The sequence below is a fragment of the Trichoplax adhaerens genome, genomic scaffold (genome assembly GCF_000150275.1).
Source record: "Trichoplax adhaerens TRIADscaffold_7 genomic scaffold, whole genome shotgun sequence".
Classification (NCBI taxonomy): Eukaryota; Metazoa; Placozoa; class Uniplacotomia; order Trichoplacea; family Trichoplacidae; genus Trichoplax; species Trichoplax adhaerens.
The window spans coordinates 3,306,542-3,327,687 of record NW_002060949.1 but is presented as its reverse complement, the minus strand read 5'-3'; the positions used below and the strand labels follow the sequence as shown (position 1 = coordinate 3,327,687).

Sequence of the window (21,146 nt, the reverse complement as noted above, 5' to 3'; positions counted from 1 at the left end):
TAGTCTACTATACTTATAAGGTTTCATGATTGCTGATGATAAAACGATGTACTTATACTATTCGTACTACGTGTGTATAAGGCTGCAGTAGTCGGCCATATAAGGTGAGGTTTTTGTGTAATGTCTTAATTCGCAATAACTTTTAGATAATATGGAATTGTTATCGTGGAGACGAAGTCAATTATCCGGTTTATCTTAGCTACTTTCGACTGTTACTATAAGGGAAGAAAAGTGAATTTTTCTCTTGTCAAGCGTTCTATTCATAAACGGATACTTTTAAGGTTAAATACGGTGTTTGCCTGATCTTGTTTCACGTTAGAGATTTGCTCAATTTTAATAATTCAGATTTTGAGTTAGACGATTGCGAACCTAAGGGGTTGTAAAACTCAAACACTACATAATTTGGCGCTGTGAGTACACGCATAAATCTAACTACGAAACTTAACTGGTCTAATAATATATATATAAAGTCAAGTAGTTAAATTGTTATTTTAATGACTAAGTGATATTTAAAGGTTAATTCTGTAACTTTTATAGTGTGTAATGATTGAGAATTGTGTTAGAAATGAAGCTTGATGTATTTCATAGTTAGTTTGCTGGTTCTATAGTATTTTGTAAGGGAATCATGAGGTAAATTGTGTCTGAACTTTGAATGATTTTTGTTTTCTTAATTTCTTAAGTTAACTTTAAGGGTGATTGGTTGATAAATGTTTAATTTTAATGGCGCCTGAGGGAAATGCGAAGTCTATATAGCATACTATAAAAGTACAGTACACTGAGTACAGTGCAGTAAAGACCAGGGACTACTCAATCGAAATTGGACACCGTGCATAAAAGTTGTCACCCCTGCCCTGTAGCTCGTCTTTCTAGTTTACAGTGTGTAGTGTATTTCACGAACTGTATGATACTGGATTACTCACAACTAGAGTCCAGAAACAGACTATAGGCGGTACTACTACTATGGATGAAAGGGTTCATTTTTTAGCCTAATGATCATCACTATTCGAATCGCAAGTCGACTTCGATTATGCTTAAACCAAATCAATAATCCTTTAGCATTTAGAAACAACTTATTCATAGTTATTTAGGATTAAAATTAGTGAGAGAATTTGTTGGGCTATTTTGATCATTGTTAATTCATCAAGTCGAAGATCACTGACGTAATATTCATACTATACTTGGGAAAAATGGCTAAGGAAGACCTCAGCATGGAAGAGAAGTTTGCTAGTACGACTTCTTGTCATGGAATCTCTCATGTCTACCAAAATGATAGTGGCAGACTACCACGAATGATCTGGTTAATTTTGACTATAGCAGCCACAGCTGTATGTATTAGCCAATGTATCATCATTATCTACGACGCTTCTCAACTACCGACAAGAATTACTTTTAGCGATGTTTCAGCCAACTCGACTGTCTTTCCTTCTATTACGATATGTAATACCGATAATTCTCCAAGAGATGCTCTACCAGAATCTGATTTAAAATATTTATCTATTTTATTGCACACGCAATCAACAGAGAATGCGTATAACGAAACTCAGGTCCAGGAGGCAGCTCGTTATTTTATAAAGAAATATGGCGATAAATTCGATTACGAAAACTATATACGAACATCTAGTGCAAAATTGGAGAACATGCTGCTACGATGTCAGTGGATGAATCGTCCATGTAGTCTCTCTGATTTTACATCAATTGTAACCGATTACGGCAACTGTTTTACCTTTAATCCAGGTAGGATATGTTTTCTATAATCCAATAAAAGTAACTTTAACGTCGTGTCATCAATATTTTGTTACGATATAACTTACAGACTACATGGTAGAAGCTTAAAGTTTCTAGTTGGTATAATTTAGCTTGGAAGAATAATGTTATTTTCTTCAGAATAGAAACTAGGCAAGTCCTATTTGCTGGTAACTATATAGTCAGCCATCCTACAGCAAATAAATTATGGCCAAGTTATTTTAGTAGAAATTTTACAAAACATTTCACGTTCATTTTATAAATGAATAGGATGTTTCCGCGTCGATTTATTGAACGGATATAGTTCACTGAAATTCATAATACTATCTCAATCGATGACTGTAAATTAGTTGATGAAAATTTAATGAATAGTAGAAGGGATACAGCAGTTCACTGTTAAGTTGTTAACATTTTCTGGCAGTACGACTTAAGGGTGACAAGATATAAAAATGAAAATGGCAGAGTAAGAGCTGCCTAATGTGCAGAGATCTACTTTAAAAAATAGCAATTATTGGAATGAAATTTATCGATAGGACATTGATCATAATAGTAAGATAACAGATAGGACATTGATCGTAATAGTAAGCTATGACAACCAAGAAATTATTAATTATGAACACTTTCATTTCGATGGAGTTGGTAATAAATATATCACGTATTTTTTCAACTAGTCTAGTTTAGTTTAAAGTATCTTTCCGCACCATAATCTCTAACGTACACGCTCATGTTGCTCTACTTTTGGAAATTAGGTACTAAAGACTTACCTCTGAAGAATCAAACCGTTCCAGGGGAAGTGTATGGTCTTCGCTTAGCTTTTAATATTGGGCAATACAAGTATTATCCAGATCTTTTAGACAGAAATCGCCCTGATGCAGGTATCCGATTTACAATACACTATCATAAAGAACCGCCAAATCTTCTAGCAAAAAGTATTATTGCGCCTGTGGGCTCCCATACCTACGTTTCCTTCACTCGAACTTACGTAAGTCCCTGTCTGATTACATATTAGATTGTACGAAGGCAATTTAATCAAAACAATTACATTGTCGTGGTACAAAATATCTAAGTTATTGTGCCAGTATAATTCCAATAGAGCCATTCTGAGTCGTTTTCTCATATGTCTGGCTTATTTACTAGAATAGTCCTAACCTTTGCCTGATGTATTATGTTGAACTACCTAAAATTATCTCAAGCCTTACAATCTTAAGATTGAGCATAGAATCGGATAATGTTTATCGAAAGATTAAATTAAATGCTAAGTTCTTTTATTTCAATCAGCGAAATACTCCTAGCTTGCTTATTATAGAAACCCTAACATTCAGATTAATGTGTTTCATGATATGTAAGACCTATTCAAATAATACTTACTGAAGATTGATCAAGATGTGGTCTTCTATCTTCATTTATTGATATAAATGTTAAATGTAATTTTTTTTCGGTAAATGATCAATTGATGACAGCATAAAAAGTTAGAAAAACCATGGGGAGAATGTGGATCTAGAAAATTACTTTTCCACGAATTTTATTCCCATGTCGCTTGCATTGACGAAGTATCGGCAATTTATGCATCTACATTATGCAATTGTAGTATTATTGGTGCATTTGGTAAGATATATGTGCTACCATAATTCTAGGATTGGTTAAGGCATCAACATTTTACAGTCATTACTCAATTTCACATCGTTATAATACACAAACTATCGCATAAATCTCACTAGTAGACGAATTTTAAAATGAAAATTATACATATCGAGAACAAATGTTTATTATTATTTTAAAATAGGACCCTATGGCGCCTGTGACAGCGTTAAATTTATAACATGCATCGTCCCCATTTTAGGTAAGGCATTAACAATTTTGCGATTTCAAAAATAAATAATATCAGTGTACCTTAGATAACGACTATTTTAGGAAATGTATGATAATGTTTTATTTTAACGATCTTTTATCCGATTACTGCTAGCTAAAGCACGAGTTCAAGCTAATGAAAACATCGCGGCTTGCCCTGTAGCTTGTGAAACTTATACATATCCTACTGTAATCTCTTATGGAAATCTTGCACTAATTCCGATTTCGAGTTTAATTACCAATTATCTTAATGTTTCTGGGATAATACGCCATGCACAGTCTTTGGACTGGATTAAAGATCCCAATTACTCCACCGCTAATTTTGTCAGGCATGAGAGACTATAAATTTGTTAACGTACCATTTTGTGTCGGTATAGATAGCCATTTATCATTATGATATTTATATCAATGCTAGTAAAACTTGTATACCGTCAATATCGTTTTAAAAATTATTATATATTGTATCAGTTTGTATAATTTTAGATGTCGAGCTAAAAACGCTACATCGGTAGTATGAAATTACAGATACATAACTTATGTTAATTTTAATTACAGTATAAGCATAAATTGAAAGGATACCCAGCGTAAGGATGATTTTGAATAGGCATTTATTAAATTCTGTTACAGGGATAACATTCTATACCTAGATATTTATTATAGCGATCTACATACCAATGCCATCGAACAAAAAAGGGCAACTGGATTTGCCGAAGTTTTAAGTTAGTATTTTTGTTTACTTTTCTATTTTTAATTTATACTACTTTCTGTCCGAGGTTATGCTCTATTTATAAGGCTCATAGCAATTGATACTCGAAATCATAAATATAGTATGATAGATGGTTGGTTAATATACAGTACTTAAATAGTAAATTAGATCGAAAAATTTCTTCTATTGATAATGGCGAATGTGTATCTTTAATGGTAAAATAGACTAGCATACTTACTATACATGATATTTTATACAGTACTCAAATAGAAAAGTTGATTGAACTGTTCTTTCTATTAATAATGCCATATATATATCTGAAATAGTAAATAGACTAGCATACTTACTCTACATGATATTAACGTTACAGAAGATAGAATTGCGATTAAATCAACATCTATTTTAAGATTATTTAATGTATCGTTATATTTTAAACATGTACAAACTTTTTATACAAGTATACTGAATCTAACCCATTTAAAATCTCTAAAGGCAATATTGGCGGACAAATGGGACTATTTATCGGTGCGAGTATCATTACAATAGCAGAAATCTTACAATATTTGATTAGGATATTCTACAATAAATCATTCAATAAACCTGCAGACAAGTCTAAAGAAGATTTAAACCTTGAACAAAATAGAAAGAGCTCATCTGTCTAATTACAGTATCTGGTCTATACTTGGATTCATTTAATACATTACATGTTCTTGATAGTTAGCTTGGCAGCTTTTAAAGTTTAACACAACTTTGATGTATGGGCCAAAATATGTTACCATATCTGGAAAATGGGGTGTATAAATCAAGATTTTATACTATAGCAACAGATTTTGAGCTGGTATCTTGCTTGCTAGCTTACTGTATGGTACCATAACGTGAACATCAATGTGTGTCTACTGATATATTTTGAAATCATCTTCTACTTGGTTCAAAGCTTACCTTAGCAATTTTTGCCCGTATCAGAGTACCATAGCTGCAGACTAATGTATCACTTTGCAAAATGTACTATGATATATACGATAATGTTATATCTTAAAATTAAGTGACATGAAACTCAGAGTCTTTATACGTTTTCACATTAGCCTAGCCAAATATGTAATTAAATAAATATTTCAATACAGTACATTTTCTAGTATAGATTTGTAGTATTAGTTTCAGCTAATTACAGTAGTAATTGAATTACGGTAGCATTAAGAAGTAGAATAGTCTACTATGCATATAAGGTAATTTCATGATTGTTGATGATGAAATCTTGTGTCACATTAGAGATTTGCTCAATTTTAATGACTTTAGGTTTTTGAGCTAGACGATTGCGAACCTAAGGGGCTGTAAAACCTAAGCACTACAAGATTTCAGGTAGTACATTTCGCTACGTTAGTTTTGTTTTTAAAAGATAGCACAGTTCAGCCTAAGAGTGTTTTAATATAGACGTCAAGACATGCAAGTGTAATTGTATATTATACCAGGTTTATGCATCTAAAATTTCTTACTAGATTGAAGTAGTTGAATATATGATGCGTAACCTTTAATTTATTCTAACAGATTATGTATTTCTATTATATCTCGAAATAGAGTTATTTTACTTTGTTGGATAAAATTATATTATATGCGAGACCTTCCGTCGCTTCCAGTACTAGCGCTTGATTACTTCAAAACTGGAGAATTAATTTTCGAGTTTTTTGGTCTTGTAGAAATGTTAATAAAGATTTTTTAATATGTGTTTAATGGTATCTACAGCTATCGTGGTTCTGTTCAATGACATTTTCTTCTAGAAATCAATTACTGAGCTATGAGAAATATGAAGTCATACTTTATTGCATTATACCTTGCCATATGATCCAGTAATATTAGGGTGGTCATGTCCATGCACTAATGATAGAATTTTAAACTACTTATCGCGCATAAGTGCTGTGGCTTTATGCCTGCCTTGATTGGCATCGGTAAGAGCGATGTTACAATATGATCTTGCAATATCAGGGTGATTGCAGCCAAGTGCTGAAAGCTGAATTCTAAGTGATTTTTTGTACGTAGAATGAGCATCTTCATGCGTGTCTTGCTTTCTATTAACATTTCCGATATTGTTGCATAATGCAGAAACATCGGGATGTTTTTGACTAAAGGCTAATAAAACGAATTTTGAGCGGCTTTTCATTCGTTTAAATAGCTTCTACATGCTTGCCTTGATCAGTATAGGCTAAGCTGATGTTATAATATGACCTTACAACATCAGGGTGATTACAGCCAGGGAGATTGTCGCAATATCGGGATAATTTTGTCCAACAGTGAATAATTCAATTTGAGTGATTTCGCAAACATAGAAATTAAATCTTCGTTCTATCCAGATAAATAGCTGTTATATTGCCATAAGATGCAGCAACATCAATTGAATGGATTGACAATCGAATTTAGAGCGAGTTCTCATACATATACGAGTACAATCCCTTTCTTTGCGGTTAGGTTTTTGCCACAATCGCAAACCAATTTGAATCAGCAAAAGCTATCAAGCCCCTTTCTTAAGGGCGAAAGAATAACACTCTAATGCAATCGCTACTAAACAAGTACCGGTACTAAGTAATTTTAATTCCCAAAAAATGTTTCCTTTCAGAAATTTAATAAGCGAAAATTAATCTTGTTATTATGGCCGTATTACTACAGGTTACAACACCAATGTGTTACTCCTGGCTTGAGCACAGCCTTAGTCACCTACTTTACCAGCCCTTCTATTACCTTCACCATGGTCATTAGATATATGCCATGTACCGTATATCTTAATCTATGCTACTAGTTAGTAAAATATCGCATACACCTGTGGTATCACTCTTGTTTAGTAATCTTCAGAATTTTATCAATGAATAAGCATACTAGTATGATTTTATGGAATTAGTGGATAGGGATAAGGATAAATATTTTTTGCTGAGTAGACCTACCTAAAGAAGTATAAGCAACTCTTTTATTTTCAAGCAGCCATAATACAAAATATACCGTCAATTATCTTGCAATTTATAAAGGCTAAAATAGGGATAGAGCAATTTTAAAAGTGTGCTGTAGGCTACGATATATAATATCATATATAATCGGAGAGATTTGTGAACGCCACTTAAATTATATAGATGAGGACATCTTTTATTGAGGATTGACGAATGGCAGTATTTCCACTTTTTGCCATACGTATGCTAAACTAGCTGGCATAATAGTAAAATACCTAAGAGCTTGATCCCAGATTAAGCTCCGTAGCTACACTGTACTCGTAAACTGAAAATGATTATGGCTATTAAGGATAACTTCCGTCTATATTGTGGGACCTTAATTTAATTACGTATTTACCCAGTTAAAATTTTGCTAGCCTTAAGTCTAAAATTTTTTTATTCTTACCATATTGGTCTATTAATATAACATATTGCTAACATTCTGAACAATGCCAGTTGTAGTGGTTGCCATTCCTATTCGCTTTATTACTTTTTATTTCATTTATTAAATAAACTGCGCCCAGAGTCGGTTTCAAACAGCAACAAGATTAATAACCTTTTCTCGATCGTAACCTGACTGCGTTGAATCGATCACTGTTAGAAGTTAAAATTACAACACATTAAGGTGATCCCACTCCTCATCGATGGACTATTCAGAATCTGCATCAATTAATTAGGTAATTTTATTATACTTCAATACCAAAAGTAAGAAAATCAAGTAATATAATAATCGTAGCAATTAGTACAGTAGTAATCTTGTAAAAAATATATATTATCGCAAAGATAGATTATATCACATTCGGTTATAAACATAGTAAATTTTAAAACCCATCATTCTTTCTGAAGGATTATCCAGGAATCAGATCAAAATAAGTTTAATTTAATATTCGCCATAATCGACACTAGTTTTCGTCCAGCATATAGCAGTGCTACTCGTTCTACTATGATCTTCATTGCATAAAAGTAAAAATGCAAAATTTTAAAGAAATTCCATTTTCATAGTGTAACGAGAAAATTTCCGTCTGTTACCACAGATTAATTCGTAAAAGAAAGGAAAATAAGTTGAATAATTATAATAGTCAACATTAGTCCTCGTCAAGAAAATATACCTATAAACCTATACTTGACCTTTCCTTATTGCAAGAATAGCCAAATTTTAAACATTCTTTTCGATTGTCTACTCAGAAAAATTTTAGCTACGGTACACGGCTAGAACATTTTATTTCTAGCTAATAACCGTATCTTACCCAATATTAGGATAAATAACAAAGTTGAGCTCGATATTATTGATCATCACAACTTTATGCCCTAAGATTTAATATTCCAAACTGGTAATATCGGTCAAAACTGAGCTGAATAAGCCTAATTTAAGGTTCTATAACTACAATTGTTCGATCATATTTGATACGGTATTCTACAGAACTAGATAAATATTTTAAGATACCGACAATATTTTAACCAAAGTTAAAGATGACAATTTTTATTAATTATAAGTATAATCGACAAATGATATTTGCTTCTTAAAAAATTTTTAATTGCATATCGCTGTTTCATTGTGAATCCAGGACTATATGCTGATGTGTTATGGGTTCTAAAAGCGAAAATCCGCGCAAAGTATCTAATGGTCAAACAGATATAGTATCATTTGATCTAGAGGAAAACTTTGCTACTTCAACAACTTGCCATGGCGTTGCCCATATCTTTGAAACTAAGGGATCTCGTCGTAGCATGTGGTTTGGCATTACATTAGTTTCGACTATTGCTTGTCTTGTCCAATGCTGTATCATTGTCTACGATGCCTCTTTATATCCAACACGCGTTAATATCAAAGTCAAATACAATACCCAGTCTTTATTTCCATCAGTTACCCTTTGCAATACCAATTTAATAGCTAGCATAGACAATACAAGAGAAGAGTTAAAATATGCAATGTTGCTCTATCGGCATTACTATGCCAAAAATCAAATAACGCACCAAGAGTTGCAGAGCGCCGAAAATTATTTCAATCGCGTTTATGGCAAAAATTTCAGTCTTGAAGAGTATGTTGCAAGATATCGATTTAAAGCAGAAGATATGATTGTGTCTTGTCAGTGGGGAGAAGAACCTTGTGGATCGGCTAATTTTAGTCAAGTAATTACTGATTATGGCACTTGTTATACCTTTAATTCAGGTTTGATGCATATATTTGGCTATTCGATTTTAAAGTAGCTTTAAACTTATAATTGATCCAAGCGGAGTGATTTTTTATGATATGCGAGTATAAGAATCATTATGTATCTACATTATCATTTTACAAGTTAGCTAATTCGAGAGTAGATTTTAAATTAGCCCTTTTTATAACTCAACTTATGCTTATATACTTCTACTAATAACATAATATGCTATCGTGACACGCGAACTTTACTAGATATAGTATATTTAGGGTATGATCTAGGTTATGCTATTTCACACAGTGAATTCTTGTACATCATATTAGTAACAGAATGATTACATATTCATATTAAATGTTATAAACTCATCTAATTTTACGTTACAATCATAATTACTTAGCTTTACAATACTGTACATATTAAAAATCGTTCCCTATTGACCAATAAAATTACGTTAATGTATGACATAATATGTACATAGCGTAGCTAGTTTTTTAGCTAATTAATTCGTAGACATTAAGTTTAGCAAAAATTATGCACAACTGAATCTTAAATTATCTTATTTTATAGCAGCCTAGTTGGTTTCCATATTTATTGTAGTCTGCTTTAAGCTATCGTACTTAATTTGTAGGTCTTTGAAGCCTATCCAAAAGATGTTTCATTTAGTTTTTAAAATATTTTAATCTACGGTAATAATTTAGTCAATTTTCTTATTATTATAACTAAGTATATGTGATTTATTTTCAAAAGTTGAGCTGTATCCATTTCATAGCAGTAGTTTTCTATAAAGTCTTTCGATTATGATAGTTTATAGTAATAGTTAAATTGACCTCTACATTTAGCGTAGCTGGCCATAGGAGGATCGATTTCCAATTATAAAAAAATAAAAACATGTATAAGTCATTACTTGTTGAATTTTTACGTTATTTTAATCGGTAATAAATAATATTTTGACATTGTAAGTAGTCAAAAATAAACTAATCGCACGAGCATCTGAAACAAAATTTAATCCATAGTAGTGATTAAATTGATCCAACTATCTATGTATTAAATTTTAAATTTTAAACTGGTCTGATCTATGATTGTAAATAATATAATTAACAAACTAGCCTTTTGGTCAACCAATTCTATAGTTCGGATATGTAAGAATCGATGTCTACAGAATCATTAAGCTATTTTAATCTGTAGTATTGATGGAATTGATTTCAATTTGTCCACGAAATTTATATTGAGCAATTTAGACTTGTAAAACAACAAAGTTATACTTATGGAGCTTTAATTCATTTATAACCAATTCTGAAATTTAACGGATCGTTACTTGCCATTTCCATGTTTTCCAGGTCAGAAAGGATATCCTTTGCTATATCAGACAATAAGTGGATCTTCCCATGGCTTGCGATTAGCGATTAATGTACAGCAATATGTTTATCCCACATTACCTTTATCATTTCTAACACCTGATGCTGGAATTCGCCTTTCTGTGCACCATTACAATGAAATAGCAAATATGGGTTCTCGTGGCGTCTTTGTGCCTCCTGGAATGCATGGTTATATTGCCATTACCGACACACATGTAGGTTTATTTTATGCCCATCAAATGATTAGGAAAATATCATGTGTATTTTATGATCGATATCAAAAGTATTTAAGTGAGAAATCAAGATCCATTTGAACAATAGAATCTTTCAGCGCTAGGCTTAAAATTGTATTTGAAAGACCAGTCTTTAATCATTCAATATTACTACCTAGTACTATCTTACACATCTATCAGTTACCAAGCCATACCTGAAATCTCCTCTCCATAACTATCTTTGATATTTAATAATACAATCAAATGTTAAAATTCATTTTTTATTTCGTTATTACCATAATAATTTATATATCCTATCCCACTGTCGGTCAACAGATTATTAATATGAGCTAACAATTTGGTGCATTAGGTACTATCTAATTTAGGTCCTCCATGGGGTGAATGTGGCCAGAAAAATCTTCAATACTTTCGCTATTATTCACGCAGTGCTTGCAGACGAGAATTTGAAGCCAATCTAGCTGCTCAGCAATGCAACTGTAGCTATCAGCAAGCAACAGGTGAATTAGCTATAGCAGCAATTCTATACATAAATATCTCATTATAAACTCTCCTAGCATGATAATAGCAGGTTTTAATGACTTCTAGTTTTTTTAGCTACTTACTCTACTTGTACACTTTAAGTTATATTGATGCAAAATGAATTATTTCTATTTTTCCTTCTTGAAAGGCAAGCCACCTTGTACGATTTCAGAATCATTTACTTGTGTCATACCGAAATTAAGTACGCTATAAAATGATATTGTGAATAAATATGTTGCCTAAAAACGGAAATATGTTCATAATTGCAATGATTATCTATATCAATTCAATATTACTAATACAAAATAAGCATTTAGCTATAATTGCTATTTCATTTCTTTAATTCAATTTCTTTGAATCCGTTCAGTTAATACAGAAAACAAAAAAACTTTGAACTCATTTTGTCCGTATCCATGCCAGCAAACTGAATATCCAATCATCTTATCTTACGCCGGTATTGCCACCAATGCCATAATTGATTCGAGTAGTCATAATGGCAAGTTGGCCAATTTATTAGATTCGGTAAAGAACGATCCCTCAAAATACCCAAATTATACCTCAGAAGCCTTTATTCGGTAGGTTGTTGCGATAGGTAAGATGATGTAAACTCTAATTTTGGCATGACAGATCAAATCTTTACCTTCAACGTTAACTATTTCCGGTTATAATTCAATTATTTCCATCCAGTTTAATAGCTTTCATCTGATCTAATTATAGCTTTATCTACAGTAGATATCATTTAATCATGATGCTTTCCATTACAGTGGTATGTATATAAACATACCTGACATGATCGACTCTCATTTTTTAAAGAAAATCCAACTAAATTAGCCAATGTATCTTGACTTATTAAGATGACAAGAGTAGTAAGTTATTAAAGTCATGCAAGTCACTATAAATTATTATTCAGACGTTTAAATATCTGACTTGAAATGTGCCAATAGCCAATTTATCTTGATAAAGCGATAAGAATAGCAAATTATTAAAGTCCTTGCTTACCACTATAAATAGTTATTCAGATGTTTAAATATCTGGTTTGAGATGTGCCAATACTAGAGGTAGCATTTAGGGTAATTTTAGCTTTTTACCCTAAATTTATTAAAGCAAAATGACTACTCTCCATAATATCATCAAGTTAGCTTTAGTTCACAAGTAGTAACAATCAGTCAACTTAAAAAAGTGTTGTTTCATGCAATTTACAGATCCAACATAATTTGTGAGATAGCGTTCTGATCTATTCATAAATAATTTTGAGATTTTCATTTAGATACATAGACCATTGAAAGTGAGCTTTAATGATATGTACTTGTCACAAAACAGCTTTGCAACAAGATAACGTAACATACCATCAATAAGTCAATTCCTTGAACCACGTATCAAGGAACGATATCTGCACTATCAGAAACACTTTTGGTCTACTAGCAGACTACACAAAGACTTAGACGCCTCGTAATTTACGTTAAACACTAAGTTTAAGAATCCTCTTTATTACACGATATACTGCATTTATATACTCTTCCTCAATAGTTCATGAGTCCTGGTTAGTACGATTAACTTTGGAATCATTTACTGAATTAGATATTAATTATAGCTACTGCTCCCCTAATGGCGACAACAGTATTTACGAACATAGACATCTGATGACTAATACAGAATAGTCAAATTACGATATGTCCTATCACGGAACATTTCCACGATAATTTACAGTCTACTATAAGTAAGTTACAATCACAATGATTCGAACTGTAAGTAGATCATTTGCATTCCCTATTATAACTATTAATTTCAGTATGTGTATCTATGCCACTGTCATAATAAATCAGTGCTATATTAAAACACAGTATATCCAAATTAGAAGTTAACTAAATAAGGATAGGCTAACAGAATCATCCTAACATAGATATTTCTACTCTAATACAGTATATAACAATGTCACAGTACTTCTTTAATCTAGCACTAAAATTAAGTAATCTTTCCATACGTTTACTTACATTCTGATTTTAGAGAAAATTTAATTTATTTGGATGTCTACTTTCGAGAGCTTATAACATCAACAACGACGGAGTCTAAAGCAACAGGATACGCCCAAGTTTTAAGTTAGTAAAGTTGATTTGCCGCATAATTAACTATTTATTAAAGCCTTATAGATTGTAGATTGTTTCAGCATTGATTGGTAACTTAGAATAATAATAACATATTCTTTCAGTAAGATCACTTTTCTAATAATATATCAGCATATTTTCAGTTAGAATAAATCAATTTTATTGACAGTCACTCTACGTATCTTTTATTACAAGATAAATTACTACTGGTTATAGGATATTCCTATTCAAGGAATACGTATATCTGTCAGTAAATCATATCAAAGCCCAGCTTAGTGTATCAAGATGATATAGAGTAATAGATGTGCATCAACATTAAAAAATGTATATGCTTATTCAAGGTGATGTAGGAGGTCAATTAGGATTATTTATTGGCGCTAGTATCATCACTCTATGCGAAATTATTACTTATTTATGTGATCGATGCGAGAGAAAAAAGCGAGAGAAACGAGAGATGCGTATCCACCGGCAATCTCAGATGATAAGGGATATCATGCAAGTAGGAGTAGAGAAAAAAGATCTTCAAACAGAGACTAAACCCAATAAAAATAATGATTTTGTATTTAATACTAGCGAAGATGGTCAAGAAACATCTTCAACCAATCCCAACGTTTAGGCTTTTCTCAATGTTTCACTAGTTTTATTCGACATCGTCAATATAAAATAAAGGAATTATTAATCAAGGGTCTCATCATGACAGTCTGCTCACTATTTCTAACACATCTGTCTTGTTATTCTTCTTTATGCTTTCGTTAATTTTAACTATAATTAGCCGGTGTTACTAACCAAGAGCATCACTAAGCCTTTTAGAAGACTAATCCTCCGAAATGAACATTCTTTATCCATTATTGTAAAGCTTTAATCGATTTTACCTGCGCTTGTATTGAACCAACATCTGAAACTTTGTATTTGACTAATTATAGTCGACGGGTATCCATGGAAAAAATTTTGTAGCTTTGTAGCCTTTAGTATCGAGTCATGATTTTATTAAATTTGCAAAGTATCAAAGGCTCGAAAAAAAGCGTAGAAGATCTTTGTTCTAAGTCACCTATGATTGTATATCTGTAAGATTAATTTCCCGATTTTTATTTTAACAGTTTTTATTTCAAATTCATTCGATAATGAAAATGTTTTAATTAAATCACGCATAAGAGTACATAGACTAGAATAATTTATACCGGTACTTGCTATTTTATTATATTTCTAGTCTACTACATAACCTGCCTCTACCCCCACTGTAAGTGTTCAAGTATACTGTTACTTGCGGCAGATACATTTAATAATCAATCAATTCAATGAAAGTAACAGAGTTACCTTCGCTTTACTGTGCAAAATCCTTGGTAGCATATACGTACATGACAATATAATGCATGAAATGTTACAAATAAATCTGTTTAGTAAAGTCATATTGCTTGTCTGCGATCAGTTTTGCTAATAGTTATCAATTTTATTTATAAGCTTCTATTATATTACTCGCATAAATAAAATACTATATTGTGGCCATCATGCAAATCGCTATTTTTTTTCAAGAAGTCATAAGAAGAATCTAAGATATTTTAAAATCGATCACTTTTAGTTATGCATGAAAACTGCTCGTTTACTGTTTGTTGGTCTGAATCCTAGTAATTAACATGGTCTTTCTAACGTGAAATGCATTACTGAAATTTCAGCTATTTAATAATTGCAAACTTGAGTTGCAAAGAGTAGTGAATATCGTATTCTTGGACAGGAAGATTTAGAAAGCGTAAGTATAGTTAGTATATGTGATATTAAAGTGCCAAAGAGCTACAAAAAAAGTTAGTAAAATAATAAATGCGCAATAGCGATCTTTCTGCTGCTAATAAGCAATGATATTTGGCATATAGTAAGTATTAAGCAAGCTCAGAGTTGAGGCTATTTGAGTTGGCTTTAACGCTGTATCATAGGATAGCCATCCTTTAGTTTTTGGCCATTCCATAGCCTATAAATAATTAATTCATTTTTAATGATATTAATAGAATTGAGAGGATATGCATAACATTTGCTATGAAGAATTGCAATAAAACAGTTGATTACTGCTAGAAATACTATTTGAGATAAGACAACAGTCTTCATATTCATCGATACATCCAATCTTCTTTAACTTAAGGTAAATTGCAGTCAATTACGAATATAACGGACTATTCAAATTAACTACTTATCGTATATATTAAAGTTAAAATATTTATCTATAGAAATATTGACATCTAATAACTTGAACGGACAACTTTACTTGTACTAGATATTATTAATCTAATAAAGAATTTAGTAACTCATAATTAATATACTGTATAAATAATAAATCAACACCATGATGGTATAGTTAGAAAGAAACAGTGAAACCACTCATTCTGACGTAATTGTTATATTTGCCGTGCGATGAATATTAATTTAGTACAATGCTATTGCAACAACATTAATATAACACTACTAAGCATCATTTTAAGTCATCGCCATGAATCGATGCTACAATTGTCTCTGTGCATTTGTGGGTATGTGTTGGTTTACTTGAAATAAACATTAAATCAATACTTAACAGTTATTCTGAATTTAATAGATTGGTATTGATTCTAGCCTTCTAGCAAAACCCTTCTTAAACTTTAAATTACAAAATACCATTTATATTTGTTAACACGGATGATTAAATTAACAATCTTAATTTCGTAGGTGGCAGAATAAGTAATCTGGAGCAGAAGACTTCTGAATGACTTATAGTATAAAAGACATATTTATTCTATCCATATGTTCATGAAAACAACAGGAAAACAATTACAAGAAAGTCACAAATATGCATCATGTGTGCATGCTTCTACTCGACCCCAACAGAAAGAGAAAAACATTTTAAAAAGGCATTTTATGGGTAAATTTGCTGGCATTTAAATCATTCAAAGTGCATTTATTCCGATTTATTAGTACTGGATAACCTTATCATTGAAGTTAGAATGTTTATCCGTAATTGCTTTTATTACTCATTCAGATCTGTAACAGCAATTGCACAGGACATAAATTGAGCAGTATTACACTATCTTAAAATTTGCATGTAATGTTCAATAATTTAGGCTATATTTTTATTCCAAATCCGGACCGATTGAACTCCGATAATAGCCTTCTAAGTTTACACTCCATATTGATTTAACAGACTATATGAAGGCTTAGTTCTAACCTTGATACATTATAAATACAGTTTATTTAACTTAAGTCGATATACAATCACATTGCCTAGAGCGATTACCTTATGCTCTGAATCAAGCACCTACCTATTCCTCAGAGTAATTATCCTCTATAGTAGCATTCGTACTTTTTGTACTGAAAAAATTATTTCCCATCTATTGAAAGTAAACGATGGGCAATAGGTCATCCATTATTTCAATATGCTCGTATATTTCTTGTATTATAGGCTAGAATTGGATTTATTGACCTTGGTGATATGCAGTCGGCATATTTTTGGAGGTGATTCGATGAATCACCACCTTCAGTATGTCAACAACACTAAGAAAAACAGCTTGCTTAGTTAGTATTGTTTGGCTTCTTTAAGCGTTATTGATAATAACTTGTTGCTAAGCTAGGAGATAGATCAGTCCAATAGTGTTAAATAAAGTTAAGGTCTTAATTTCGAAATTATATTCTACTGGAGTTTATGAAAGACTTGCATTGTCTTGTAGATATTTCTCTATGGCATATAATAAATATACGCTACAGATGGGTACATTGCAGATATTTGAGTCGTAGCTGATATCGAAATCTTATAATTCAGCTTTAGATTTACAGTAAATAACCGTATTCCTAGCCTAATTGGAGTCTATAAATCATTTCTTAATACAGGAGCCGTAGGCATTCCCAGAATAGTCTTTCAGTGAAAAAATCAAATGTATTGATTTTATTGTATTTTCAGTATTAATTTTGGTTGAGATTAGGGTTAGTTACAGTCATCTCGACAAGAACACTTATTAAATATTTAAATCGAGAGATTTGTTAGTATTCATTTTAAGTTAGAAATGGCATTCAATTTAGAACGAATTACGCTACAGTCATCGATGTTAGTGAGAGGAACAGTAAACTTAGATACTTCGGTGCCAATTTTGACTATAATCGAACCTATTTTAAAGATACTTCGCAGTAATATTCTAGAAAGTGAGGTGATTAATCCACATTACGCGCTTTAGTTGCAGTTTCTGAGTTAGAACTGAAACTATTTTATACGTATTCCTTCAGTAATATTACATTTCAAAAGTGAAGAGATTAATCTGCTTTTTCCACTTTGGTGGTTATTTCTAGGTTAGAACTGATACTGTATTATGGGCATTTCTTCAGTAATATTTTATCCGAAAAGTGATATCAATATATTTGCGTCCTTTAGTGCATACGAAATTTAGATAGTATCTTCAAAAGAAATTCCCACTACAACATAACTATCAAAATAGGAGAGATTAATATATTCTGGATATTTTAGTAGTAATTTCATAATCATCAACCAGGTTTTTATGCAAGACCACTGTAGATTTTTCATGCTCATTATTCTTATATAAATCCTTATTCTAATTTCATACCAAAACATTAATGACTAAGAATTCGGTATCAATGAACCAAGTCCTAATCCTAATTTCTAACTTGTTCAATTAGTCGTCAAATGAGATCATTTGAAAATTTTTGTACTACCTCATCTAAAAAGTAAATGACGACTTTAGATTAAGTATTATAGAACGCCCATATTATCTTATTGACATAATACATTCCAATGAAAAATACGAATACTATAACCAGTTATCACCAATTAATGGAAATCTAAGAACTCATGAATACTGATGAGGAATTTATGACTAATATTAAAAGGATCAGCTGCAGTTGTTTATGATGATTGAAATCAACAATTTTCTGTTTACTTACCTTGAATTTTGAATAGTCTTGATTAAACACTATTAACAATCACGAATCCTATTCAGGCAACGTTTCTTTTCAATAGAAATGTAAATTAGAATATTTTCATTCATTTTACGTGTACATCTATCAATTTACTCCTCGTGAAAGGACTTTGAGACAACCTATAGAAAGTGATTATATTCCATAATTCTGGCTCAAATCATCTATCGTTTTCTTCAAATACCAAGTAATGAATTGCAATTAAATCAACCATTGACAGATTTTATTACTTAAGACCATAGGATAAGGTTTGTAAGTTGAGATGTATGTCAAAAGCTTCCATTTAATGATACAAGCAATTTTATCAACGCTGATTTAAAAAGATCTGACAAAGTCTAAATTAGTTTAAAATCACATCGAACTAAATTGGTGATTATTTATTATTTGTTGTAATGGAAACTAGTCAATTTCTCAATAACACTTTCTTTCATCGCATTGACGATATTATGCCCAATAAGAGTGTAAATCAAACTTTCTCCATGTACCCAAGAGCTTCCAACGTTATTCGAAAGATTACAAAATATCAGTAAACTACTCAAATAATCCAATACTCAAGCATCTCCGAAAGGTTTTAATTCTTGACTTTACAGGAAAAATGAAATAGGTGTATAATATTAGAATTTCTCTCTTTATCCTTGAATCAAATTCTACAATGTGAAAATAGAATACCGTGTTGTTAGAATGCCCTTCGGTAGATCTGCATGAACAGATCCAATAATATCACGCTAAATTATCTGCCGTAGACTTTTCAATCTATACAATAAATTAGAGTAATATAGCATCGATATAGCTCTCTATAGGATCACAATCTTATAAGTCGATTGAACTATGAGTCTTATAGTTGTCATCAAGAATCCTTAATAAGAAGCCGGAGAGAAAGTATGTAAAACAATCTATGGATATTTACGACTCTGGTGATAATAAGTCCAAATAGTATCATTATTAATTCCCTAAATAAAACTGGCATCATTTCAGAACTAATAAACATACTGTGCAGTACTCAACTCTTCGACAACCGTTTAACTTCGTTTTCTATTGATAAACTAAAAGAATTTGGAGATTTATCTTGAAATTTATACTCGTTCCTTAACTGCATCGGATTGAAATTCATTACACCAGTATACCTGTGCCTGCCAAGTATCAACAGTCGAGAATTTAGCCGCGATTACTTTTAAACTGCACTCAAAAGAGGAAGTTTTAGACAATTTTTGCGTCGTTTACTTGATTTAAACATGAAAACTTAAAACTCTTTAGGCCTTTAAAAGTTAGTATTTGTAATTGTGGAGCAAGTCAGTGATCCAATTATTAAACGCTATTAGCCACTATCTAGCCAACTTTACTAATATATCTGTAAGTAATGAAAGTTGAGAATAGAGTTATTGCTTATTTCCTGACCAGGGTTTATAAAATTTGAGCTTTAGAAGTAACTAGTCCTTTATTTAAAATGACTTGTGAATCCATTTATAGATTTCATGCTTGCTAAGCTAGATTATAATTCATTTCGTTTCATAGAAAACCTTCGTGTAGCTATTTGATTAATTAACTTATTGCAGTTAAACAAAAATGTTCGAAATCAGTCCATCAAGACTAAAACCTACCTATAATTTTACTTTGAGCCTTTCCGATACCACATGGCATTGACGACGCCACTACACGAATATTTCTGATCTTTAATCGATTTAATAGCATCATCGTCTTCTACATTAGGCTTAACATTATATAAATTTTAAATTTTAACATAATACTACGTGCACATGTAATTGTATCAACATGTTGTACTCTTTCTGAGAAGAAAACCACAATATAAAAGCTGATACTAGTCATTATCAAAAGCTGTTAACTTAACCCTTCTACAAGAATTTAAAGGAATGCTTCAAATTCAGTATCAAAATTCCTTAATAGTAATAATTAATCTAAGCATGGAAGAGCTAAGATTAAGATCTTCATATTTCTATTCAGTTTGAAATTACTATTTGATTGCAACTAATTAATCCTAGCATTTGTTTTTACAACAGGTTCTGGCTAATACAATTATAAATTAAAAGTTTCCTAAAATTTTAAATAGCTTTTTTTGGTTTCTCGCCATCCAAAGTGGAAATAATTAAGGCTTTCCCTGAATTTACAGTATAATCTATTGGTAAGATTTGATTTTCTATCTAATATTCTTTCCAGCCCCCCCCCCCACCCCCCATTCAGCCTGAACGCTACCTTTGGTCCATACTAACTGATTCTTCTATAGTATATTTACGCGTGTAGCAAGTTCAAATAGCAAGATTTTGCTTTAAATTCTCAGCATATCGTTTGCATTGCTTTTCTTTTCAATTCGTTTACGGTGGAGATAAGTTCAACGGGTCGCTGTCACTTTACCTAATCCTTTTTAACTACTATGCGATAATCCTTTTCACACGAAGAATTCTATGTAATCGATTTCCTTCCATTTCAAGATTGATTCTATAGAAAGAGAGTATTTTATATTTATATTCCAACACTTCAGCTTTTCCTTCTACTCTATCAACATATAAAGCACTTATAGCAGATTGACTTTCCATTTTTTTATGTAATAATATAACACTCTTTGAAGTAGTT

At 31.5% G+C, this 21,146-nt stretch overlaps 2 protein-coding genes across 2 annotated transcripts; both read left to right on the top strand.

The window, feature by feature from the left end:
- Positions 1-1,187: 1,187 nt before the first annotated feature.
- TRIADDRAFT_58145 (uncharacterized protein) lies at positions 1,188-3,936 on the top strand (the record flags this gene model as incomplete). The annotated part of the gene is made up of 5 exons (XM_002114356.1): positions 1,188-1,734; positions 2,493-2,725; positions 3,204-3,348; positions 3,527-3,583; positions 3,707-3,936. The coding sequence occupies 5 exons, from the start codon at positions 1,188-1,190 to the stop codon at positions 3,934-3,936; spliced, it is 1,212 nt and encodes a 403-aa protein (XP_002114392.1).
- A 4,911-nt stretch (positions 3,937-8,847) lies between these two features.
- Positions 8,848-14,241, top strand: TRIADDRAFT_58144 (uncharacterized protein; the record flags this gene model as incomplete). The annotated part of the gene is made up of 6 exons (XM_002114355.1): positions 8,848-9,433; positions 10,754-10,986; positions 11,354-11,501; positions 11,891-12,098; positions 13,528-13,619; positions 13,967-14,241. The coding sequence occupies 6 exons, from the start codon at positions 8,848-8,850 to the stop codon at positions 14,239-14,241; spliced, it is 1,542 nt and encodes a 513-aa protein (XP_002114391.1).
- Positions 14,242-21,146: the final 6,905 nt, after the last annotated feature.